Source organism: Hyperolius riggenbachi, chromosome 3 (genome assembly GCF_040937935.1).
Source record: "Hyperolius riggenbachi isolate aHypRig1 chromosome 3, aHypRig1.pri, whole genome shotgun sequence".
Classification (NCBI taxonomy): Eukaryota; Metazoa; Chordata; class Amphibia; order Anura; family Hyperoliidae; genus Hyperolius; species Hyperolius riggenbachi.
Window position 1 is genome coordinate 71340062 of NC_090648.1, and position 26696 is coordinate 71366757.

The window sequence follows — 26696 nt, forward strand, 5'->3', positions numbered from 1 at the left end:
AGGAAGGGTGCTGTCCTGAGTCACCCTGGGAAATACCAAAATGACTTGTAATTTTTCCAGGAGTCAGAATGACAGCACCCCTACGACCCACTTCTGTGGTTTAGGATTAAAACTTTTGATCATCATTTAGTGTCAGAGCCCTCTTTTATATTATTAACAGAGCAACTTCTGTGGATGTCTTATACTGGCAGCCTGCTAGTTATGCAAATGTGTGTCTTAAGCTGGCCACTAACTGTCCAATTTCTAGCGAAAAATCGTTCGAGCGATCAGAAATTCTGATCGGATTGGTTGTAAATAATCTCCATTGGTGGACACAATCGATTATGAACGAGTGAAAAAAATGTCGCCCGAATGAATTTGTCGAACGAAAATTTGGATTTTCTTGGTGGTCGTGATAGATAGGAAGCAATGATTGGTAAGTTGATGGTGTAGTGAACGATTTTTCGTCCGATCAGAATTTCTGATCGCTCGAACGATTTTTCACTAGAAATTGGACCGTTAGTGGCCAGCTTTAGCTTCCTGTCCATAGGAGGAGGAGGGGAGAAAAGTCTCAAGGTGTGCTGTCCTGACTTCTGGAAAAGACATTACCATAAGTAATGTCGACCTTTTGTTTAAAGGTCATTATACTGTTGTGTATCTTTAAGAGCAGATAGGATGTTCTGAGTTCAGGTCCACTGTAATATTGGACAGGTTTCTTTTTCCTTTGTGATCTTGTGTTCTCCACATTGGAGAGCCACTACGTTTCCAGCTAACTTGCTTGCACTGTATGTCTATTTTGTACCCATGTCACATCAAAGTATCTGGTTGTTTAACTGTTCTATTAATAAAAACAGTTTTTGATGATTCATACCTCCATAATAAATCGCTTATCATGACTGCCTCCAGTTTCAGATATAAGCTCATATTTCAGACCACGCCTCTTCTCATTCAGTTCCATGACTGGGTTCTTTCCATGCTTTGTGAGGATTGGTCCCTGCTGCTTTGCACTCTATTAAAAAAAGCAAGAGTGACAGGTTGTTACCCAAAGCAGTGAAGACCCCCATTCATCCCTCAGATTCAGTGTAAGGCCTTACCTCCTGGTCTCCAGCAGCCCCGGCTTCTCCCTGGCTAGCCTCTGGCTGAGCTGGAGTCTGTACCATAGGCTTCTGCTCCATTTCTTCAACTGCCTCCTCCTTTTCTTCCATTCCAGTAGGAATGCCCATGTCTTGCAAAACCTGCACATTACAAATACTAAGTATTCTGAAACTGACATAGGCGGAACAAAGCTGCAATTCACTACTCTATATATATATATATATATATATATATATATATATATATATATATATATATATATATATATATATATATATATATATATATATATATATATATATATATATATATATATATATATATATATATATATATATATATATATATATATATATATAAAAAAAAAACTCACCTTAACGGCAACATGAAGCTTGGCAGTTTTCTTTGAGGGCCCAGAAGCTTCAAATGTCTTTTCATCGACTTCCACGGACATAGTAAAGATGGGTGCGTGGACAGGTCCAGTCTGGGATATCAATTTGTACTGGAGGCCTGGCTTCAGCTGGTTCAGTTTCATTAGGGCATTCATGGCTTGAGGAGGTTCGTCTGCAGAGGATTAAAGCAATCATTAGCTCAGTATATATAATTTCTACAAGTCACTTAGTTTAAAGTCAAATAGCTGCACAAACTGGACACAAAAACAAACTCCAGGCAGGACAGCTTTCCTCTGCCCCCAAAAACAAGGCCAACTTCAGCCATGCAAAGCATGGTGCCTGGCAGCAAGTGGATTGCAAAGGAGAGCGAGGGATCATATCCTTGGTGCTTAGTTGAGAACCAGTTGTAATCGCTGATCATTCTGAAGACCACTAAAATACAATCTAAAAGCTTTAAAATCCATGAAGGTGCCCAATGGTACAGTTTGTAGTAAAAGATTGTAGCTTCCAGAAAAACAAACACTGTAGGCCCAGTCGGTCCTAAATGGCATTGTCAATTGGATCTTTTAAAAAAGGAATTGTCCAGGCAAAAATAGTTACTTACCTGGGGCTTCTACCAGGCCCATGCAGCCATCCTGTGCCCTTGTAGTCACTCACTGTTGCTCCAGTCCCCCCACTGGCAGCTAGTTTAGTTTTTTGCCGACCTCAGAGGTCGGGGGCCGCAGTGCATACATTTTTACGCATTCCCGCTAGTGCAGGAGCATAACATACATTTTTTACATGTTAGTATAGCAATGCGTAAAAATTTACAGGTTGCACCACTAACGCGTAAAAAAATGTATGTTAATGTTCCTGCACTAGCGGGAATGCATAAAAATGTACGCAATGCAGCCCCTGACCTCCGAGGTCGGCAAAAAACTAAACTAGCTGCCAGCAGGGGACTGGAGCAGCAGTGAGCGACTACAAGGGCACAGGATGGCTGCATGGGGCTGGTAGAAGCCCCAGGTAAGTTAAATTTTGCCTGGACAATTCCTTTAAAGTAAACCAAAGATTATGAAACGGTAAGAAACTATACTTACCCAGGCTTCCTCCAGTACCATAAACATTCGAGTCCCTCGCCGTTCAGCCCTGGTAATAGGCTCAGTTGCATCAGTCTGGGTCTTCTGCGCACCTTCCGCGCATGCACAGTAGACCCGGACTGACACAACAGCTTATTACCACGGCTGAACGCCAGACCGCATGAGGACGGAGTGTTTATGGGGCTGGAGGAAGTCCCAGAAAAGTATCGTTTCAATTTCATAGGTTTCTGGTTTACTTTAAAGCAGTTACCAGTTTGACTGCCATACAGAAAAAACAGCCATGCAAAACTAGCAAAAAAAAAAAAAAAAAAAAAAAAAAAAAAAAAAAAAAAAAAAAAAAAAAAAGGTTCAGATGGCAAACTGCACAGCTCTAATGACCTAATGAATAATGAAGTCGCATGGTTTAGAGGTATCACACCCTTCCATCAGTAATAACTGACAAAGCAACTTTAAAGTTGCAGAAAGAAAGTACACATTTAAAGAGAAACTCAGACCAAAAACTGAACTTTATCCCAATCAGTAGCGGATACCCTTTTATGCTGGGCATACACTATAAGTTTGTGCCGTATCGAGCCAGCGGCTCAATACTGGCGCGTCACCACGCGAATTGATCCCCGCTTGGCCCCTTCCTTATCAGCGTTTCGTATGTACCATTGTCCGCCCGCGGGGAACGAGTGCGGTATCGACCCGCCGCAGTGATCGGACACGTCTGATATCAGTTGAGCCATCAGGCGCGATTGATAAGCATCCCTCGACACAGTGTATGCCCAGCATAACATAAGATATCTATTCCTTTTCACAAATAGACCATCAGGGAGCGCTGTATGACTGACTGTGGTGAAACCCCTCCCACAAGAAAAGTTCAAACTTTTGGCAGTTTCCTGTCTGTGAACCTTATCGCATTGTGGGAAATAGCTGTTTACAACTGCCAAAAACCATGCAGCAGCTACATCACCAGCCAACAGTAATGCTGGGCATACACAGGTCGATTCGGCGGCTGATTAGCCGCTGGATCGATTCCCGCTCGTCCCTGCCGGCATGCCTTATCACGCCTGTTCGATTCCCCGCTAGTGTCCACCGGCGGGGGATCGAGCAGCAAATCTATCCGGCAGGTCATTGGACCTGACGGATATCATCAATCGAGCAATCAGCGGCTCGATGGATAAGGACTTGCCGCTGCAGTGTATGCCCAGCATAGAATCTTCACTGGAGTTACTCTTTAAGTAGAAAGTTGTAAGCTATAGGTTGACTATCGCTAGTGTCCTCATGCCAATCATGGCCACCTTCTAGCAGACCCGAACTCAGAACGTCCTCTGCTCTAAGCTATGCAACAGCATAACCTCTACACAAAAAAAAAAAAAAAAAATCCGATACAAATCCTAAAAATCTGCACTGTTACTTCCCGATTCATGAATATTGTCAACCTGTGCTTTCAAATGGCCTCATCTGCCATGGCAGTCAAGTGACACGGGAAGATAAGATTATAATGTGCGATTAGACACACATTTCTCAATACATACAGGGTGCATTTCTCTAGGTTTTCCTTCTGTCCTGTGCAAGTGTTCATGTACACACAAGCCCTTAAAGTGGACCTGAATAGCAAGTTTTTGCTACTTTTCTGCTCATAACACAGTATCAGCCAGAGCACAGTTTAAAAAAAAAACAAAAAAAAAAAACAGATGGCTGTCTGGGTGCACAGCAACATTTTATAGACACAGGACCGAAGGCCATTTGTTTTTCCTCCAGCGATGTGGACCATAGTTACAAATTGTAAAAGGAGATGCCAATTTTGAGCTTATGCAAAATTTTATGCAGCTAGGGGAATGGTTCAAAATCAACTGCTGCATTTTACTAGTCCATTTCCAAGCTGTACAGATAGTTTGCATCACCTCAAAATTAGTATATTGACCACCTCACCTAGCTGCTTCACTCATAGGCTGCTGTTAATGTCCAACATACCAGTTTCCTTACCACCACTGGCCATGAAGCCAGCAGACCAGCCTGACAACACAGGTGGTAGGAAGTGTGCTTTGGGACACTTGTAACGCCCTGCCTAACACCCTTCAAATACCTTTCTTCTGAATCTTCTTTTTCTTCTTACTTGGCGACTTGTCTTCTCCGTCCTCCTCAATGGGCCGTTTCAGGGCTGGCATAACATAGGTGGTGCTAGGAGGAATCTGGACTGTAAAATGAACAAACAAAAAGTGTAAGCACAGTGACAGGAAAAACTGAACCCTTACATAAGAGCCTATGGCACAAATGTATACCTGTGTAATCAATTGGTGGATCAGTTCTAGGCTTCTTGACGATTTTTGAGGGCAGAGGGTCCATGCCTAATACTTTATGCAGTTGCCCAAATGCTGCCAGTCGGAGAGCATGCTGTAGAAACAAGACAAGTTAAAATCTGAGGTCTATAAGTAAACTACAAGAGAACTCAACATTCCCTTAGGATTTTTGAAGAAAGTCTGGCCAAAGATTCCAGCATCATACCTGTGCACTGTGAGTAATGTCTTCACGCTGTTGTCTTTCAAGATGACTAAGGGCATCGGTGGCTTCTTTCTCACATGGATCGTAGAGGCCAGGACCATCTGCAATTCAAGTAAGCCATTATTGCAATGAGCTTAACATGGTTCAATACAGTGAATGAACATGCACGAGCCGTGAATTATACGAACAGCTCAGACTGTTCCAATACGACTGTTACTATAGTGAATAGCCCACCTAGGCAGAGCTTGTCCCAACAACATGGCTGGCATGTAATATAAACTAACATTGCAGAAGACCAACAAAAAAAACCCACACTTTTAACATGTAATACTGTATATTAGAAGCACTGAAAGGAAACCATGTACTAAGATACCTGGCATTAGGATTCCAGAGCTTAGGCATTCAAGGACTCTTCTGAAAGCTTCACCAGCTCCCATGGGTCTATTTGCTGTACCAATAGCCTTCTCGCAGAGCAACTCAAGAGGCTGCAATAGGGGAAAAAAATAAAATCAATAAAATGTATATATAAAAAAAAAAAATGACAAAAGGAATTGGTAGTTTGTGCTTGCCAGTATACTGCAATGTTCAAATGTCATCCTAAGCAGACCAGCCTGTAGGCATGATGTGTCTATACAATATGGAAATTGAACATGTGACCAGTAAAGATAAAGAAATTATTGATTTCTTAAATTGTTTGATCCCAAATCAGCCTGTATGTAATCTTTACTACTGGCAGACATGAAAGGACAGCAAAAATCTATTACCACTACCTCTTACAATGCAATAGGCTAAAAGTTTTTTTTTTCTATCAATCTACAGATGCAGAGATACTGGTTGCTTGGCAGTTGGAAACAGTTGTTATTTCCCACAATGCAGGAGACGTTTCACCACTATGTCATACAGACGCCCCTGACTATTAGAGAAAAGGTAAAGATTTCTCATGGAAAAAAAAAAAAAAAAAAAAAAAAAAAAAAAGGGGGGGGGGCTACTGATGGATGAAGTTTAATCCTTGGTTAAAGGGCAGGTCCTACAACCCCTGGCAGCGGTCCTGTGCCCTCATCGCAGCTCCTGGTCCCCTCCAGTGGAGAAGCCGGCATGTACTCCAGGATGCGGCTCACTGACGTCAATTGGACTGTTCCCCGCAGGCACAGAGCTACTGCGCAGTACCGTCCGGATGACGTCAGCGCGAATATGAGACTCACACTGGAACGCAAGCAGGCCTCTGGTACCGGAGGGGACTCCGGGCCAGCGGCAGGCAGCGGAGCTGCGGTGAGGGCACCGGACGGCTGACAGGGGCTGGAGGAACCCTCAAGTGGATTTTTCTTTAATTGTAATCCTCAGATATCCTTTGAAGTGTCTAAGAATTTTAATTTATGCCAATATCACATTCAAAATGCAGTGTGAACATCAAAAAGGCCAGGCAGTAAGAAGCTATCTGGATGGTTATAAGTGCCCACTGCCAATTATTTAGGGTCTGATCACATGTGTGGAAAATCCATTTTGTGCCGTTTTGCTACATTTACCCTTAGGTCTGCAGTCCATTCTAGTCAGTATTGGAAAGCTGAAGAACCCTAACATGATTACTCACCCATCCTCTAAGGGGTTCCCATGTTGGCACACGAGTGCAGAGGTCCCTTAGGACACGAATGACGACAACACAGGACTTGAGACCATTAGCCCTAGCCTGAGACAAGCGAAAGAGATGTTAGTTTTCAATGACAGACAAACACAAGCCAGAAAAAAAAAAAAAAAAAAAAGAAATCGAAGCCACATTTTGTAGTGCTACTTTGTCAAGGGTAAAAATATGGACTATGTTTAAGGATAAGCCTTACGTGATATTAATTACTGTAGAGCAGAGGCATGATTACTCTTAAAACAAAGCAGCAACTATGAACTAAAGCATAAAAGTCACCTTTTATTAAAAAAAGGTGTATTTTTGAAAATGTGCATCATCAGCTGCCTGAGAGCGTGACAGGAGCCAGATCAGCACTGCTACTGCTCTTTAGTCTTATTAAAATTAAAAACTTATAGAAAACATGAACAGCATTAAGTTAAAGTAGATAAAACAAAAACAGAAAACAAAAAATTTACAAAAAAAATATGGCATTTACTACTTTTAAGACAGAAATAATAAAATGCAAACCTGGAACCACTTGGCGTGTCGGAGTGACGCCAATGCAGCAAGGCATTTGTGCCTGTCCAGAACGTCCGGAGGATCGCTGACTGATAGCGTTTCTATTCATGGATAAGAAGACAAGGCACGGTTTGACCAAGGGGTTTCTGTCAGGTGGACAGGGGATGAGGCAGCTTCCAGAGGGCAGTGGGGCTTCTTGTACTACCACTCACTTTATACCCTGGAATCTGCTAAACTGCTCTAAAAACAACAACTACAGTACAGATATATAGTCACCCCTCCCATCACCCAGAAACAAAACAAGACTTAAACACCTGGTGAATATGCGTTATACAGTCATCTATACTGTACTATAAAGCAGCAGTCTGCATGTAAAGCCATCGGAACATTAGATTTAATAGCACAAATAAAAAGTCAGACTCAAGGATAAAATGTTCTTCGGCTCTTTCAGCTAAAAATTTTCTACGCAAAGTTAGGCAGGATGACAGAATGCTGCTTTAAAAGTAACAAGTGACCCACAAACAAAATAAATAAATAAAAGAGGCATAAAACAGAATAACTGCAACTATCAGCTCAATCTACAACTTCTGCACTAAACCTTCCACCCAGCTCGACTGCCCTGGCCACAGCCCATGACAGAGTGAGTCCTGTTGGTCAAAGGTCCAGCGTCCCTAAAAGCGACAAACTAGAAGTCTTGATACGAGATCAGATGTCAGAATATTGCAATAAAGAGATATTCAAAGAAGCACAACAGGTCGCGTCTATGCTGCAGCAAGACCATGTCACAAGTCCAGGGTTTTAGATAAGGCTAGCCTATCTACAGGTACCTGGATCAGGAGAAAAGAATTTAGCATCTTTAATTTTCACAAAATTGTGGTTTGAAAGCCAGTCTAACTTTATCCAAAACATTTCACCGCTGCCTGGTAACTTCACATGCTGACTAGTCCCTTTCCAAATAAGGACAGGGCTTGTCTCTCTTGCTGCAACACACACTGCCTGACATCAAATACATGCAAAAAGATATACACCTTGCCATCTGTAACACGTAATACAGCATTGCAGCAGCCTGCAGTTGTCAAACTCATAGTAGAAGGCCCCTGTGACACTGTATGACGTGGCTAATATCCACAGGTGGGGCCAGTAACTTAACTTACAGAGATGGCATCAAAGCCAAGAAAGGCAGGGTATTACAGTATATATTGATTAGCCAAGGCCAATTGTGTGATGACAAATCAAACATTCGGGAGCAAACAGGTTATTTGCTAGCCTACAAATAGTTGCTGGGGAAAAAAGTTAAAATAGAGGGACAAGCAATAGGGTGGAGGAGATGGGGTGTGGGGAAGGGTATAGGGGGTCTGGGGAGGGTGTTACTAGTCAGCCGTTTTCCACCTTCCGTACCTCCAGCGCTCAGCTTCTCCACCTCTTCCCGGACTAGCGTGGATGTCAGGCGAATGTTAAGAGTGAGTTGTGGCTCTTTAGCATTTTTAATTATAATGGTGGCTTCTCTGATATTGGGGGTGACCTCATACTTCTCTTCAGAGACCGTCTGCAAGCCAAAACAAAATAGTCAATTGTATGTAAATGCATACATCACTAATCAGCGCTATAGTACACAAGGGCTAAAACTTACCGCAAACTGCACAACAAGGTTATCGGCCACCTTCCTCAGAAGGGATATTGTGGGCTTGTCCTTGCAGAGAAGAACCAGTTCCAGGTCCAAATCGCCTTTCAAGAGAAGTCCCTTAGCAACAAGGCCAACCCTCATAACACCACGAAGTGTCCTGGTGGAGCCCTCTCCGGTCTTGGCTTCACTAAATGGGGAGCAAACAAGTCAAGAAATCAAACCAAATGGCTAGATACAGGGTTACTAAAGATACCAAATCATTACCTGAAAAAGTGAAACTAAGATTTATAACTAGGAAGAGCAGGGTTAAAAACCTTCAGGGGGGGTTGTCTGATAGTCTTGCCAAACAAAAGCTAACCTGCCTGGTTCTCCTTGAAAGAGCGATAGAAAAAAAACTCTGACATTTGTCCAGCAGGGAGACCAGGAATACATAACAGAAGCTTCAGGCCACAGGTGGAACAGGCCAGGGAGGTAGTTATAAGTTTTGTACGTCAGACCATAAAATGAAAGTGCCATTTCAGACTAAACAGGCACAAGACATCCAGGAGATCCCTACCTGTAGCAAGCATCTTCCTGCTAATCTTTTATTAAACTACTGCAGGTACATACCCGTCCTTTCCCTCTTCATTTTCCTCAGGTGTCTCTACTACTTCTGGCTGTGGAGCATCTCCTGAAAGAACCTTCTCTTGCTGGTCAATCCAATCAGACACTGCTTTCAGGGCCCTTTCAGTGTGTGACACCATGTTCTGGACAGCCTCAAGCTCTTCTTGCGTTGGGTACACCACGGCATGTTTTGCCATAACATGGCGGTCATCATTCAGGAATATGCGCATCGGACGCTGAAAATTTAAAAAGGCAGTTAGGCTAAATATCTCCAGCAGGAGAAAAAAAAAAAAAAAAAAATTAGATTCTTAACTCACCATTGTTAAAGCTTCACTTGATATTAGGCAAAAGAAAGTTAATACAATCCTCTTCCCAGGGGGCGAGCAGATCTGAAAAGTAAAATTTAACACATTAGAAAAGCTTACAAAAAAAAAAACAAAAAAAAATTAAACAGTCCAGTGTAACAGTGAATAAGGGCCACATCAGCCTCATCCTGCTAGCTTCTGGATTTGCTTTGAGTAGGATGGTACTAACAAAACAAAAACCCTGCACACAACTTCACTACTGATCCTTAAAGCGGATCCGAGATGAAAAACTAACTATAACAAGTATATCTTATCTAAAGTTTAGATAGTTTACACAGCAAATCTAGCTGCAAACAGCTTTAATAGAAAACGATTATTTCTTCCTGTGATACAATGACAGCAGCCATGTTGCTCGTAAACATTACACAGAAGCAGGCTTATCTGTATCTTGATCACTAAGCCTGTGAAAAACAAAAACAAAAAAAAAAAAAAACACACTAATCCCCCCCTCCTCCCCTCTGCCTCTGAAATCAATGGCTAGTAACACCACCTCCTCCTTGCCAGGCTGAGCTCCCATGAGCCCTTGCTACTGCCAAGGCTCTCTGAAAACCTGTGGACTTTGTTTATTTAGTTTATAGGGAATTAGAGTATTAAAACAAAAAAGTATTTGGCTTGAGGAATGCCCTATAAAAAAAAAAAAAAAAAAAAAAATATAGGGAAGGAACACAATTATGCAATGAGTAAAAGTTCATCTCGGATCCACTTTAAAGAAAACCCTGAGATGACCCACACACTCCTGTCCCTGGCAGTGCCTTGCACCTGCGATAGCGCCAGGCTTTTGGGCAGTATTGTGGGTGACAGAAGCATTTCAAGGAGACAGCAAGGCACAGGTAGCCTCAAGGAGGCCCCAAGTATGGAATCCGTGACACGCAATCAGCGCTTTGAGAGCCTTTTGAAGAGCATTGACTTACATTAACCATTTACCGCCATCCCAACGTATTAAAACGTCATGCTTACCGCTATTAACAGCAACATGACGTTTTAATACGTCGCGCATTCCCGCCGCTGCTACCGCCGTGTGTCCGCCGCCATTACCGTCGGGATCCCGTGCTGGGTGATTGGGGAAGAGGACCGAACAGTCCTCTACCCAATCGCAGTGCCTGGAGTGAATGGACGTGACCGCGAACAGCGGCTACGTCCATTCACATAAACAGGAAATGTAACAGTTTAATAAAGTGTAAAAAAAAAAAAAAAAAAAAAAAAAAAAAAAAAAAAAAAAAAAAACTGAACACGTCCTATGAGTGTTCACTAGCGCCATCTTGTGGCCAAAAAGTATATTACACCTACAAAATACATTTTCAAGTATATACACATTAATAAAATTACACTTCCAACCCTCCCCCCCCCCCCCCCAAAAAAAACACTTGTAAAAAAAAAAATCAGCTTAAAAAATAAATAGTTGCCTTAGGGACTCAGCTTTTTTTATTCTATATTTTATGGGGGAAAATTAATTTTAATTTATTACATAGGGGCTTGTAATTATGGCCAGAACAAACAGAAAAATAACCACTTATATTTCAAAATAATATACTGTCGCCATACATTGTGGTAGGGACATAATCTAAACGGTTTAATTATCGGGACCACTGGGCAAATAAAACGTGTTTGTTTTATCCACAGGAGAATGTTTAATTTTAAAACTATAAAGGCTGAACACTGAGAAATAATGATTTTTCTTTTTTTTCTGTTTTTCTCATTAAAATGCATTTAGAATAAAAAAATAATTAGCAAAATGTACTATCCACAGAAAGCCTAATTGGTGGCGAAAAAAAACGAGGTATAGATCATTTTCTTGTGATTAGTAATAAAGTTATTAGGGAATAAAAGGGAGGAGCGCTGACAACTGAAAATTGCTCTGGTCCGTTAGGATAAAAACCCTTGGGGGTGAACTGGTTAAAACAGTGAAAAAACAATATTTTTACAGCGATCATGATTTTAATGCTAGTCAGTGGGAGGGTTTTTTAAAAGCTCTCAGAAAAGCACAGTGCGTCTAGGTGCTCAGAAAATTGCTATAAACACAAGGAAAAGATCACACGCAAAACAATGTTCTTTGAAAAAAATGACATCCTTGATATGACTACAGCAGTCCTGTCTTTCTTCCCAATTGCCAGTGCTTCCCAGTGCTTTGAAGAGTGCCAGTCTATTGAATATTTCACACAAAATCACTAGCCTGTAGTGAAGCTACAGTCTTGATAACTTACAAACCAGTTGCAGCAAAATTGAGTGCTTGAGAAAGCAAGTCAGCTATTTCTCTGAATGGCCAATGATAAAGGCATGTTTTTACTACTGCAATAAGCAGCATTTCCATGGATGTGAGTTGCAGAGAAAAACTGCTCATCCAGACTACGAATCACATGCAGGTAAGATTTGAATGGCATGCTGCAGTTTACAGCATCACAATCCCTGTAGCAGTGCATGGCCTGTACAGTGACTCAGATGCAGCTTGACAACAGCCAGTGTGCATGTCTGATGTGGTTGTGTAATATTTAAAGCTATATGCTTGCTATACACCAGCAGTTCAGGATGCTTGCCAGGGTGAAAAGGGATAATTTGCATATTCAGTAGTGGTGCGTTGTGGGTAACCACAAATGTTCACTTATAGCTGAATTGTTGGAAATTTCCTTTTGTTTTAAGAAGGCAAATTTCACCAAGCATTTGCTTAGGAGGGCTTTTTGGTCTTGTTTTATACATTCCTAGTGGTTTGGGTCACCTTGAGCTGCTTGGTTATTCTGCATGTCTGATTCAGAAACTGATGCGGCACCCTAGTGGAAACAGGGCCTAAAGGAAAAATCAGTCACATCAGCTTTGCATACTAGAACTAGGCTTTAAATGACTACATAATCACTTAGGTCTAGCTCATCAAGCTCACCGACTACATCTGACTGATGGGGGCTTTACCACAGCAAAAACCCTGGTGTCAAAGAACCTTCCACAACTGTCAAGCCTCAGTTACTGAGATGAAAAAACAAACAGATGGCAACTACCTCAGGCTGCAATACTTTAACCACCCCCACACCACACCATATCAGATGCCCGACATGCAATTACCATATGATCCAATACAGACAACAATTTCCTGCCATTAAGATCATCCACACCTGTTGCGGTTCATTTTGAATACGCGAATCCTTAAAATTTCTTTTGTAAGCTGTGACTTAAGTGCTATAAATAGAAAAATCCACAATAGCTTAGCTGATAACCAGCCAAAGCCCTGGCACATTACAAGCCAATGGTGGCAGAAGAACAGTTTAAAAGGCTATTTATACTTGGGAGTACAGGAGCACACTAGCAGTTATAGGACACTGATCAAGCCACAACATGCAACCTCCATGCTCATTACTCAGCAAGATTACCGCAGCACCAAAATCGTGTGCACAAGCAGATGATCCGGACTCCCAATCATAAATGCACTATTCCCTCTTCATTTGCCAACATACCCTGCCACACTCCCCAGCACCTAACCTACACAAACATAAGGGGTTGACTTACTTTGTAGGACGAGATCCCCGCATTTTGGCCCAATGGACTGCCTGTCAAGTTAGGCCACCTCAGAACCAAACAGAGCAGATTTCCTGCACATGTTAATGGCCTGCAGAGTGATGTTTGGAAATGTGTATAAGGCTAGATACTGCACAGCAGCACTAAATTGGGGGGGGGGGGGGGGTTTGCGCAGTTTTTGTTAAAGCGGATCCGAGATGAAAAAAAAAAAAAAGACTAACAAGTAACTTGTCTATACATCTTATCTAAAGTTTAGATAGTATACACAGCAAATCTAGCTGCAAACAGCTTCAATATGATCATTTATTCCTGTAATACAATGACAGCAGCCATGTTTGGTCAAATAAGCTTGCCTGTTTGTAATGTTTACACTCAGCCTGTGAAAAAAAACAAACAAAAAAAACCTTATTCCCACACTCCCCTCTGCCTCTGAAATGTTTGGCTAGTAACACCTCCCCCTCATGCCCAGACTGAGCTCCCATGAGTCCTTGCTACTGTCTGAAAATGCCTTGGCTTTCTGAAAACCTGTGTGCAAGGCTTGTTTAGTTTAGGGAATGTGTGTATTAACCCTCTGGGCGATACAATAATATCGCCAGGGGGCGGCGCAGCACATTTTTTTAAAATTTGTTTGTTTTTTTAATCATGTAGCTAGCCTAGCACTAGCTACATGATAGCGGCTGTGCAGTGGCATCCCCCCACCCCCTCCGATCGCCTCCGGCAATCAAAGCAAACAGGAAATCCCGTTCAGAACGGGATTTCCCATTTGGCTTCCCCGTCGCTATGGCGACAATCGGGATGACGTCGACGTCGTGACGTCAAGAGGGAATCCCGATCCACCCCTCAGCGCTGCCTGGCACTGATTGGCCAGGCTGCGCACGGGGTCTTGGGGGGGGGGGTGCGGCACGGCGAATCAGCACAGAGCGACGGCGGTATATACACGCAGCTAGCAAAGTACTAGATGCGTGCAACCCCCCCCCCCCCAAAAAAAATATGCAAATCGGCCCACCAGGGCCTGAGAAATCCTCTGTGGCGGCTTACCCCAAGCTCAGCTCGGAATTATCCCCCAGAGGGTTAACAAAAAAAAAAAAAAAAATTGTCTTGAGGAATGCTATATAAATAGGAAAGGAACACAATTATGCAATGACTAAAAATTCATCTCGGATGCACATTAAAGGGAAGGTTCACGCAGGAGCTGTAAAAAAATAGAAATCAAAATTCACTTACCTGGGGCTTCCTCCAGCCCGTGGCAGGCAGGAGGTGCCCTCGCCGCCGCTCCGTAGGCTCCCGGTGGTGATCCCGACCTGGCCAGGCCGGCTGCCAGTTCGGGCTGCTCCTGCGCTCCAAGTTGCGTGTCACTTGTGCGCGCTGACGTCATCCGACGTCCTCCGGGCTGTACTGCGCAGGCGCAGAAGTTCTGCGCCTGCGCAGTACAGCCCTGAGGACGTCGGATGACGTCAGCGCGCACAAGTGACACGCAACTTGGAGCGCAGGAGCAGCCCGACCTGGCAGCCGGCCTGGCCAGGATCACCACCGGAGACCACCGGGAGCGGCGGCGAGGGCACCTCCTGCCTGCCACGGGCTGGAGGAAGCCCCAGGTAAGTGGATTTTTATTTCTATTTTTTACAGCTCCTGCGTGAACCTTCCCTTTAAGCTGGCCATTCACCTTAGTGTTTTGTAGTTAGTCTGGGATGTAAGGTTTTAAATGGTAAAGTGGATCAGAGATGAAAAACTATAGCAAGTAACTTGTCTATATATCTTATCTAAAGTTAGATAGTATACACAGCAAACAACGTTAATAGAATATGATTATTTCTGTGATACAATGACAGCAGCCATGTTTGTAAACATTGCACAGAGGCAGGCTTATCTGCATCTTGAGCAAAAAAACCTAATCCCCCTCCTATCTGCCTCTGAAATGTCTGGCTAGTAATACCTCCCCCTCCCTCCTGTCCAGACTGAGCTCCCATGAGCCCTTGCTACTGTCTGAAAGTGCCTTGGCTCTCTGAAAACCTGTGGGCGTGGCTTGTTTAGTTTATAGGGAATTCAAGTAGTAAAAACAAAATTTGGCTTGAGGAATGCCCTATAAACCATAGGAAAGTAACACCACAATTATGCAATGAGTAAAAGTTCATCTCGGATCCACTTTAAGTTTTCAAGGACAGCAAACCTGATTTACCTAGGTGGCATACAGTCAAAAGTATGCTTCATGACTTCTGTCAATTCAATAACGCACTGCATGCAGCGAGATGGGATACTGCTGTGCTGGTATTGAATAAAAAATTAAAAAAAAAAAAAAAAAAAAAAAAAAAAAAAGTATGGCGCCCTCCATACATTTCTCACTTCAGTTGTCCTTTAAGATGCATAAAGTCACACTGCAACATCCCACTGGCAACCTAATGTTTCAAATCGATAGTTGACAGTCATACAGTTACTTGGCGAATGTATGCAATGGGCATCAAGCTTAGAATTTTCAGCCAGCATTACTCCCTACTGTGTAAAGTCTGGCACACATCCAATTAGGATTGGCCAGTCACTGACCAATTTTACCACCTCTATGTAGTATGACGGGCAGCACATCGTGAATACTATGAACACTATATACAAGCTCTTGTACTACATGAAGGTGGTATAATTGGTAGCAGAGTGGCCAAAATTGAATGTGTGCACCAGGGTAAGAGAACCTGAGATGGGGGGGGGGGGGGTATCAAATGACACCCTGGAGCTTCCCCCAGACTTATCACACTTGCCATACTCTGCCTCCTGGTTCTACAGCAATTGGCCACAGAAAGTCCTTCGATCCAGGGGCAATAGCGCATGAGTGTCCTGGCTGCTGTCCAGTCACATTCGCAGCCTGGAGGAAGCCCCAGGTATGTAAATCATTTTTCCCTTTGCATTCCCATCTCAGGTACATTTAAAAAGCCTAAAAATGCATATCATTACAAACCAGAACCACAAGGAGACAATTAACTGAAGGACTCCTATGCAAAATATAACTGCTTAGGTTTTTGAAGACAAAAATATTAGTGTGCATGACATTCAGTGCTGTGTAACATGTTGGCACTTTATAAATACATATGGCAAAAAGGACGCCAACACACAACCTGCTCAAACACCATTCATGATTGATTGCATAATCTTGCAATGCCTATAAAGCACGAGTGCCAATTCATGATGCTCAACATGAAACAAGCATTTAAAGAGACACTGAAGCCGAAAAAAATATATATATTATGATTTGTATGTGTAGTACAGCTAAGAAATAAAACATTAGCAGCAGAGACATAAGTCTAATATTGTTTCCAGTACAGAAGAGTTGAGAAACTCCAGTTGTGATCTCTATGCAAACAAGCCATTTAGCTCTCCGACTAAGTAATGCTGGGAATACACGGTTCGTTTTTGCCTTAGTTTAAACCTTCGATTCGTTCGGTAAACGAATCGAGTGTTGAAAACGTATGTGAAAATAGTCATAATCTCATTATAGTTTCGATTAATAGACCCCAAAAACGAACGACTAGTGATCGAACATGTTTGATATTATCTCTCTTTATCCATCTAATCGAGCCATTGGTAGGCTTGATGGCTGTTCAGATCGATTATATATTAGTTTATGCTAGTCCGTCCCTGTAAAAAGGGATTTTCGTTTCGTTTCTTTGCAGCCTTCAACCATTGGAAAAACGAAACCATCAGAATCGAAAAAAAAAAACGAAACCGTGGGTGGTGATATTAACCGTATGACCGATTATTTCGGGATCGAAAAGGACAAAAGGCACAATCGAAACGAAGGTTTAAACGAAGGCAAAAACGAACCGTGTATTCCCAGCATTAGTCGTGGAGAAGGCTGTTATCTGACTTTTATTATCTCAACTGTAAGTGAACTGTTTACTTTTTCTCTGCTAGAGGAGTGGTCATTACAGGTGGCCATACACTGGTCGATTTGCCATCAGATTCGACCAACAGATAGATCCCTCTCTGATTGAATCTGATCAGAGAGGGATCGTATGGCTACCTTTACAGTGAACCGATTTCAGCCTGAAACCGTTCACAATCTGTTGTGGTGGTACTGCTGCTGCTGCCCCCGCCCGCCCGCATACATTACCTGCTCCGCCGGCGCGACTGCAGTCTACCGGTCACCGCTGCTCTGTCTGCGCTCTGGTCTCCAGGTCCGGCATGCCTCACTTCTTCTAGCCCGGCAGGAAGTTTAAACAGTAGAGCGCCCTCTACTGTTTAAACTTCCTGCCTTGCTAGAAGAAGTGAGGCATGCCGGACCTGGAGACCAGAGCGCAGACAGAGCAGCGGTGACCGGTAGACTGCAGTCGCGCCGGCGGAGCAGGTAATGTATGCGGGCTCTATTGCGTCGGTCGGGCACTCGAACGCCGCTAGCGATGCCCTCTTTAACTGCGGGCGATCGACGGTTATTTTCCGCACGGCAGACGGGATCGGACGAAATGGATCGAAATTCGGCATGTAGCGTGAACGATTGGCAGCAGATTCGATCCCAGTGATCGAATCTGCTGTCGAAACGGGCGCAAATCGGGCCAGTGTATGGCCTGCTTACTTCACAGACTGCTCTGAAAGACTCATTTTGAAAGCTGAGTGTTGTGTAATCTGCACATATTATAGAATGATGCAATGTTAGAAAAAACACTATATACCTGAAAATAAAAGTATGAGATTATTTTCTTTGCTGCTAATCTTCTAGTAATTATTCATAGTACACAACCAATTCACTATCATTTTTTTTCGCTTCAGTGTCTCTGTAAAAGGGAAGGTCTGCGCAGGACCAAAAAAAAAAAAAAAAAAAAAAAAAAAAAAAAAAAAAAATGCACTTGGGGGCTTCTTCCAGCTCCTGGCAGTTGATCAGTGCCCTCGCCACAGCTCCTCTCCCTCCCGGTGCCCAGCCGACCTCGCCAGGTCGGCTTCATGTGCACTCCACGGTGCGGGTCACATGGTGTAAGTGACGTCGTCATCTGGTCTACTGCGCAGGAGTTCTGCGCCTGCACAGTAGAGACCCGATGATGTCCCTACACCACGTGACCCTCCGCCGTGGAGCGCACAGAAACCGACCTGGCGAGTTCGGCTTCACCGCTGGACACTGGGAGGGAGAGGAGCTGTGGCGAGGGCACCGACCAACTGCAAGGAGCTGGAAGAAGCCCCCAAGTACATTTTTTTTGTCCTGCGCGGACCTTCCCTTTAACTAAGCTAAAACTTTAAACGCATGTGTTATGTGCAGCAGCACGCTATAATTATGCAAACACACTAGGTCCCAACACAGTGCACCCTTTCATGTGCTGAAACCAACATTCATCACATGAACAGAACCTGAGACCCCACCTACGCAAATAAGTTGGCCACTTTGCCACCATGTATTTACATGGTAAGCCTGGACAGTTTTATGGCAAATAGAAACTATGATAAGCTAACTTTACCACTACAAATAAAAGGAAACAAGAGTGATCGCTACTTTTACAGCACATCTATTATCACTGAAAAAAAAAAAAAAAAAAAAAAAAAAAATCAAAGCACTGTGCTTCCCCAGCTTGCGTGGGTTTCCTCCAGGTACTCTGGTTTCCTTCAACCCAAACATGCAGTTAAAGGGATACTGTAGGGGGGGGGGGTCGGGGGAAAATGAGTTGAACTTACCCGGGGTTTCTAATTGTCCCCCGCAGACATCCTGTGTTGGCGCAGCCACTCACCGATGCTCTGGCCCCGCCTCCAGTTCACTTCTTGAATTTCTGACTTTAAAGTCAGAAAACCACTGCGCCTGCGTTGCCATGTCCTCGATCCCGCTGATGTCACCAAAAGCGCACAGCGCAGGCCCAGTATGGTCTGTGTCTGCGCAGTACACTTCTGGTGACATCAGCGGGAACAAGGACACAGCAATGCAGGCGCAGTGGTTTTCTGACTTTAAAGTCAGAAATTCCAGAAGTGAACTGGAGGCGGGACCAGAGCATTGGGGAGTGGCTGCGCCAACACAGGATGTCTGCGGGGGACCATTAGAAGCCCCGGGTAAGTTCAACTCATTTTCCCCCGACCCCCCTACAGTATCCCTTTAAGTGAACTAGCTTGCGCTTAAACCCTAGACTACAATGGAGATGGGTATGGTAGGGGGATTAAATAGTGAGTCCCTGAGGGAGTTATTGTCAAGACTGTATATGGTTTACAGCAGTGAATACAAAACAGGGTCAGCCATCTAAAAAGATACTAGACCAATAGTGATCGCATACAATGATTCATTGAACACCTTTGTCACCATAAATCACAATTATGTCTACCAAAACTGATACAGTAGAATATCAGAGTAAACTCAGTCCTCAGCAAATGTATCTGCATAAATATACAATGTATAACCAATTCTTATATAGTAAACTACTTCTCCTGCCCCTTGGAGTCTACTATTCAGGATATCCACTGTATTTCCTGTGTATACCATTGTCTGCATTGTGTACCCTATGTGTGTCTGTACAGCACTCAGATCATCTCTTTCACACTATCTGGAAAGCCTGGAACCCACTACAAAAATCACTAATTGTAGCATTTTGTTTGAGCAGTTTGAAAGCCATTTCCTACTTTTCCTGGCACCTCTGAATGTTATGCCTAGTACACACCATACAGTTTTCTGTTAGTACAGGTAGAGAGTCATTATCCCTGGTGCATTGTCTTCTGCTTATCTCCTGAGTAGAACAATGCTAAGGGCCCTTTTCCACAAGAGCGATTGTGATTGCTGAATTGCTAGTGATTTTTAAATCGCTAGGGTTGTTACTTTATCATAGAAATCATGAGAAGTATTTTCCACTACAGTGATTCGATTTGGAAATCGCTAATCGCAATCGCTTGCTGGAGCGATTTTTACAATGATAGTGCAATGCAAATGAAAATCACAATCGCATAACAGAATTAATGAAAAATCGCAATCGCTGGCGTTTGTGATTGCGATTGCTAGTGGAAAAGGGCCCTTTTCCACTATGGAAATGTGATCGCGTTTCAATTTCCACCATGTGATTGAGCTACTATACTCGGTATAGTAGAGATTAATTGCATCCAAAACTGCATTGCAATCGGATAGCATTAATGAAATTGCTGCTGCAGTTTCCATTAGTTTAATGTACCTTGCGATCACGATAAGAATCAAATCGCAGGGTAGTGGAAAAAGGCCCTAATTGCTAGGCAGATAGTTATATAATCTCCAACCTGTTGGAAATTATCTGGCACGTAAATCTAACATGAAATTGTATAGTGTGTACCTAACATCTCTGTACAGCGCTCAGAAATCACTGATAATCTTTTTTTTTACACACTTTCTGTAAACAGATCTATGGAGAAGCAAAAGAGTGCTGAAAGCCGTCAGCGTTGTGTCCCCGGCAGAGAGCCGCAGAAGCAGCGCTGCCATCTTCCCCATCTCTGGACAAAGGCCATGATGGAGCCCGTGCGAGAGGGGCGGGAAGCCCCGCGCCTCCTCTGTAGCCGGCCATCTTACTGCGAGGGGGCCAGACAATGAGCGAGGCCGCCACGCCGGACACATGCGGCCAGTTACAGCACAGGAATCATCCACAGAGGGGGCTTCACGGCCTCAAAGGAAACAAAATGGCGGCATGAAGGGGGAAAAAGAAAATGGCGGCGGAGCGTGCTGCCGGGCCCATGCGTGAGAACCGAAGCAATGAGATGGCGGGAAGCCGCCGTGCCTCATCCCTGCACAGAGCGGGCAGAGCGCGCTGAGGAGATACCACTTACCCGGCGGTGTGCGGCCTGGCTGCGCAGCTACTCGGCGAGGGAGTCGAGAGGGCCTGGGGCGTGATTGGCTGTCCGCACTCACGTGGCTCGCAAGGCTGGCGCGAAAGGATGGAAGCGCCCGGCAAGGTGGGATAGAACGCGCTCTCCGTGTGGAGACCTTTATATAGCGGCCGGTGGGACACGCCCGTAATCCGTGACGTACGCGGCGCACATTGGTTGCCAAGGAGGATTGCGGACCGCCCACAAGATGCGATTAGATAGTTAACTGCGCGACGCAATGGGGAGGAGCAAAATGGCGACCGCGTCGCGTTTTGTGTAACAGGAACAATGAATGGGATTCAGAGGAAGTATTGTGTGAGGGAGGGGGTTGTCCTTTATTATGGGACACGAGATAATACACACGTAGGAATGGGCATAGTGCAGCTATTATCGTAGCCTCTCTCACTACCACCCAGTTTTACCACAGGGCAATAAGATTAATGTTGGGGCCATGAGGGAGGAAAGTGGGTGCAAGTAATCTCAGCCCCAGTATTCGGTGTTTGAGGGGGAACCACGGCTGCTTCCTGCTTGTGGCAATTTGGTAGCAGCCACCAATTTGTAAGAAATTAGGGACCCTGCAGGAAACGCTGCTTATGCTGCCAACTGAATAGGTTTAGTAAAGCTGAACGAGTAGGCAGCAGCCAAAGCAAATACCATACCCAAAGCCCAGCAGCCACATGCAAGGGGCCTGGTGTGCAATTTGAGCATTTCTCGCCGAGTCTCCATTTCTTACAAATTAGTGGGGCACCAAGTTACAGGGAATGGCCATTGGCGTAGCTAAGAAGCTGTGGGCCCTGCTGCAAGTTTAGCATTGGAGCCCCCAAGCACTCTATACATAATTGATACAGCGCACCAAAACCAATCAAGGACAACCAGTGTCTGAGGTGCAAGAAGGGGGGGGGAGCTTAATGATCACTACTATTCAAATTATAGAAATGATTAGCACAGGACCAATAAAGTAGTAATACTGTTGGAGGAATGGGCCCCGATGCAGTGGCTACCTCTGCACCCCCTATTGCTACACCACTGGCCATTAGTCCACTGGGTCCCCCTCAATTACCTGCCTCTCTTGATCATGTTCCCATGGCTGGGAGCATTCTTCGCTTGCACAGTTTAGGGGCTCTTTTCCACTATGATATGCAATCGCGTTTCAATTTCCACCATTGCGGTTGAGCAGCTATACTCAGTATAGTGGAGCTCAACTGCATCCAAAGCTCAGGATGACTATTGTGCTTGGACCAAAATGGCAGCACAATCAGTACCTTGTGTTTTGCAATCGGAATCAAATCGCAGGGTAGTGGGAAAAGGCCGTTAGTCTTGGTGAACTGCACAAGTACAGAACACTCCCTACTATAGGAGTGCGATCAAAAACCTGTGCAGACCCCCCCCCCCCAACCACAGGTGTGGTCGGTTATCTTGCAGGTTAGCAGGGCAGCAGAACTGGAGTGAGGAGACAGACTACTAGAGGCTGGAAGCAGCCCCAGTTAAGGACTAACTTCTCCCTTTCAGCTCAGATACCCTTTAGGCCCCTTTTACACTGTCATGGTACTCTCCCCTGCAATAGCCATTAAAGTCTATGAGACATGCCACATTGCTTGCGGTGTGACAGAAGTGCTCCGGGCACCGCAGAAGTAACGCACAAGCTGCCGTTAGTTACCGTACAACTATGAGAAGTAGCATTTTTTTCTTCCTCTCGACTGCAGTTCTATTGGGAAAAAAAAAAAAAAAAAAAAAAAAAAAAAACCACCTTTAGGACCCCATTCACACCTGAGCGGGAATCACACGATTCCCGCTCACGGCAAACCGCTAGCGGTTCTGCAAGAACCGCTACACAATGTAGCGAGTGGCAGTGTTCTCACTGCCGCGGTTGCGGTTAGCGATAACCGCGCTGCATGCAGCGGTTTGCCGGCGACGAGCGTTCCGCGATTTGCGTTCGTGATTAGCGTGCATAGCACGCTAATCGCGATTGCTCCAAACCCGCCGCAGTGTCCAGTGATTTTTCCGCGCTGATCGCGGGAAAATCACTCCCGCAGAACGCCGGCGGTAATCGCCGGCGTTCTGCGGTTTTAAGTGTGAACGGGCCCTTAGGGCCAGTTTCCACTTGTGCGGTGCGAATCGCTGCGGTAAAAATTTGCATGCGGATGCGAATTTCGCATGCCGGCCTATGCGAATTTGCATGGATGCCGATGTATGCTAATTTAACCATGGCAGTGCTGGTGTGTTTTACAATTGTTTCTATGCGAATTCGCATACCCAAACCGCATGCGAGTTTCCTATTAAGTACATTGTATGCGATTCGCATAGCGGTATGCAGCATGCGAATTCTGATGGCTCTGCCATGCGAATTTTTTCTGCACATAAAACCGCAAAGGAATCCTGACAAGTGGAAACCGTCCCATTCACTTGTATTGCTATGCGAATTTGCATGCGAAAAACGCATGCGAATTCGTGATAGTGGACATGGGCCCTGATAGGTGCATACAGATTCAATTTTGATAGGCCAATTTTACCACCTCAATCTAAACACAATTTGTTCATAGTACTCAAAATCTGTTAGAACTTTTAGTACGTAAAGTGGTAATTTGAAAGTGTGTGCATGCACCCCGAGACCTGAAATACACTAGGAATCGAGGGGGAATCCCACCCAGGTTTCCGCTTCTTTAGTAGGCTCCCCCTAGGCTGGAAATTCCGATCTATCTACACCAGGACCACAAGGCACAGGAACAGTTTCTTCCCCTCTGCTGTAAATTATCTGAACTCTTAGATCCCTCCTCATCTTACCACGACAAGTGGTGTCTGGTAGCACCCAGCCTGACCGCACACTTCATATATACACACACACACACACACGTGTTCAAATGCTGTAACTGTACCCTTTATATTGTCTGCTTACATATATGTATCGTTATGTCCTGCTCGGTCTCACACTAGCCCTGTACTTGCCAAACCCAATTCCGGGCACGGCCCAGCCGTGCTTGGCGAAATAAAATATTCTGATTCTAAATCCAGACACCTAATGAGGTTAATACAATTTAATTTGCAATTGCTCACCTCCCCCCCCCCCCCCCCCAAAAAAAAAAATCCAAAAGTTATTTTGCAGCGCTTATATACACTTGAGCTACATGCCCTGCAATTACCCTTAATTGCGAATCGCACTAGTGTGTTACCCACCACCACTCACTTTTACTGACTAAGGCCTCAGGTCACTAAGCTTTAACAAACACTTTATGGAACATTTGATAATTTACCTCATGAGTAAAGACTAATTTTGAATTCACTACGGCGTTATAGATATATTGAATGATTTATCAATAAAATGTTCAATAAATCTGTAACGCCGTAGTGAATTCAAAATTAGTCTTTACTCATGAGGTAAATTATCAAACGTTCCATAAAGGGTTTGAGGCAATTCACTAAGCTTTATCAGAGAACACTTGTCAATCACTAGTGGGCCCCAGGCCTAAAGCTGGAACCCACAAGTGGGATTTTGGGTTGGCCGGTAATTCCCACAAACACTTTAGCCTCTAAAGTGTTTGTGGGAATTACCGTCCAACCCAAAATCACACTTGTGGGTTCCAGCTTTAGGCCTGGGGCCCACTAGTGATTGACAAGTGTTCTCAAATTGTTGTTTCAGAGAGCAGTTGTGCCAGTAAAAAAAAAAAAAAAAAAAAAAAAAAAAAAAAAGGCGATTTCTGAGAATGCAATTTTGTCCACTGAATTAAATCAGTCTGAAAATGCTGCTGGCACCTCGGTTGTGTACAGGTGTGAGGTTACTTCCTGATTCATTGTTCAATCTAGCCCCAGTCAATTGGGGGAGGGTACAAAAGATTCTCAGTCACACCAGGGATGATTTTTGGGCTGCAATGTAGTTTTTACATACAGTTTCTCCCTTTACAAACAATGAAGACTGTTGTGACTGAATTACATATGCACAGTTTTCACTTGTTGAACTATTCAGCACAACAATGGAAACTGTTTACATTAAATCTTGCCAGAGGCATAGCAACTGAATAGATATTTTACAAGTTACCAACCTGCTTGCCCTGCTCATGGCATGGATTCGGATAAACACCCATACCAGACTGAACAGAGAGCACAGCCAGCCACTAAAGTTAACCTAAAACAAGAATAAATAAAAAAAAAAAAAAAAAAAAAAATTTCACATACCTGGGGCTTCTATCAGCCCCCTTGCAGCCACCCTGTGCCCACGCCGGGACAAACAGATCCTCCGGTCTCAAAGCAACTGAGCCAGCCAATGGCCACGCACATCCTCAATAACGCTCGTGTCGCTGGGAGAGTCCTGCGCAGTATAAGAAAATCTGCACTGGACCGGAGGATAGTTTTATCCCTGAGTGGGTACAGGGTGGCCGCAGGAGGCCAGTAGAAGCCCCAGGTAAGTTAAGCTTTTTTGTTTTGCTTTAGGTTTCCTTTAAAAAGGGAAGGTTCAGGGAGTCAAAAAATAAATAAATCCATATCCACTTACCCGGGGCTTCCTCCAGCCCGTGGCAGGCAGGAGGTACCCTCGCCGCCGCGCCGCAGGCTCCCGGTGGCCAGGCCGGGCTCTTCTGCACTCCAACGACAAGCTGTTCTGCGTCCCACACGGGCGTCATCGGACGTCCTCCGGGCTGTACTGCGCAGGCGCAGAACAGCCCGGAGGACGTCCGATGACGTCAGCGCGCCCACGGGAGGCGCAGATTGGAGCGCTGAAGAGCCCGACCTGGCATCCGGGCCTGGCCAGCCAGCGGAGACGACCGGGAGCCTCTGGAGCGGCGGCGAGGGCACCTCCTGCCTGTCACAGGCTGGAGGAAGCCCCAGGTAAGTGGATATGGATTTTTTTTTTTTTTTTTTAAAGACTCCCTGAACCTTCCCTTTAAAAAGGGATACTAATGCTGGGAATACATGGGTCAATTTTGCCGCTCGATTTCACGCCCGAATGTTTTCCGCGCTCGATTATGTGAGCAATTTTCTTATCTTTTCCCATTGTTCCCTATGCAAAATATAGCACGAAATCGATCAGGCAGGAGATTGGACATGTCATAAATTATCGAGCCATCTAAATGGCTCAAAAACAAGCCGTGTATTCCCAGCATTAACCACTTAAAGCCAGTGGGTACCACTTTAAAAATCAAACAGTCAGATACTCACCTAAGGAAATGGGAAGGCTCGGTCCTAATGAGCCTTCCTTCTCTCCCGATGCCCTCGGTGCTGCGCTGGCTCCCCCGTTCGCGTCCGCCGCAGGGACTTGAGGTTTTCGGGAGCACCCGGGCTTCCGAAGATGGGCCGCTTCATACTACGCACGCGTGTGTCATAGAGGGCGCATGCGTAGTATGGAGCAGCCCATCTTCGGGAGCCCGAGTGCTCCCTTCGGCTGCAGAAGTGGCAGTATTTGACCAAACTGGTCGAATACTGCCATGGGGGATCCTGCCCGGGACCGGGCGAGGAGAGGGAAGGCTAATTAGGACCGACCCTTCCCTCTCCTTAGGTGAGTATCTGACTGATTTTTAAAATGGTAAACATTCACTTTAAGAACCAGGGCAGTTTTCTATGATCTGTGCTGGGTGGGCTTTTCAGCCCCCAGCACAGATCAGGTGGCAGGCAGGACGATCAAACCTTCCCCCCCCCCTTTTTTTCCCCACTGGGGGGGGGGGGGGGGGTCTGATTGCTGCCGCCCAT

The 26696-nt window shown here is 44.7% G+C and overlaps 1 protein-coding gene across 2 annotated transcripts in view; it reads right to left on the reverse strand.

Annotated features, from left to right (window-relative positions):
• Positions 1-21125, reverse strand: part of ILF3 (interleukin enhancer binding factor 3) — a 43939-nt gene extending 22814 nt beyond the window's left edge. For both annotated transcript variants that reach the window (XM_068274367.1, XM_068274368.1), the window contains exons 1-14: positions 20985-21125; positions 9711-9782; positions 9400-9629; positions 8797-8977; positions 8565-8712; positions 7176-7267; positions 6621-6716; positions 5406-5517; positions 5036-5133; positions 4813-4924; positions 4617-4727; positions 1448-1638; positions 1074-1214; positions 851-988 (exon numbers count right to left, since the gene is read on the reverse strand). In XM_068274367.1, coding sequence (XP_068130468.1) covers positions 851-988; positions 1074-1214; positions 1448-1638; positions 4617-4727; positions 4813-4924; positions 5036-5133; positions 5406-5517; positions 6621-6716; positions 7176-7267; positions 8565-8712; positions 8797-8977; positions 9400-9629; positions 9711-9713 — 1653 coding nt within the window. In that variant the 5' untranslated portion in view covers positions 9714-9782; positions 20985-21125. The remainder of the gene's footprint in view (positions 1-850; positions 989-1073; positions 1215-1447; positions 1639-4616; positions 4728-4812; positions 4925-5035; positions 5134-5405; positions 5518-6620; positions 6717-7175; positions 7268-8564; positions 8713-8796; positions 8978-9399; positions 9630-9710; positions 9783-20984) is intronic.
• Between the last annotated feature and the right edge of the window lie 5571 nt (positions 21126-26696).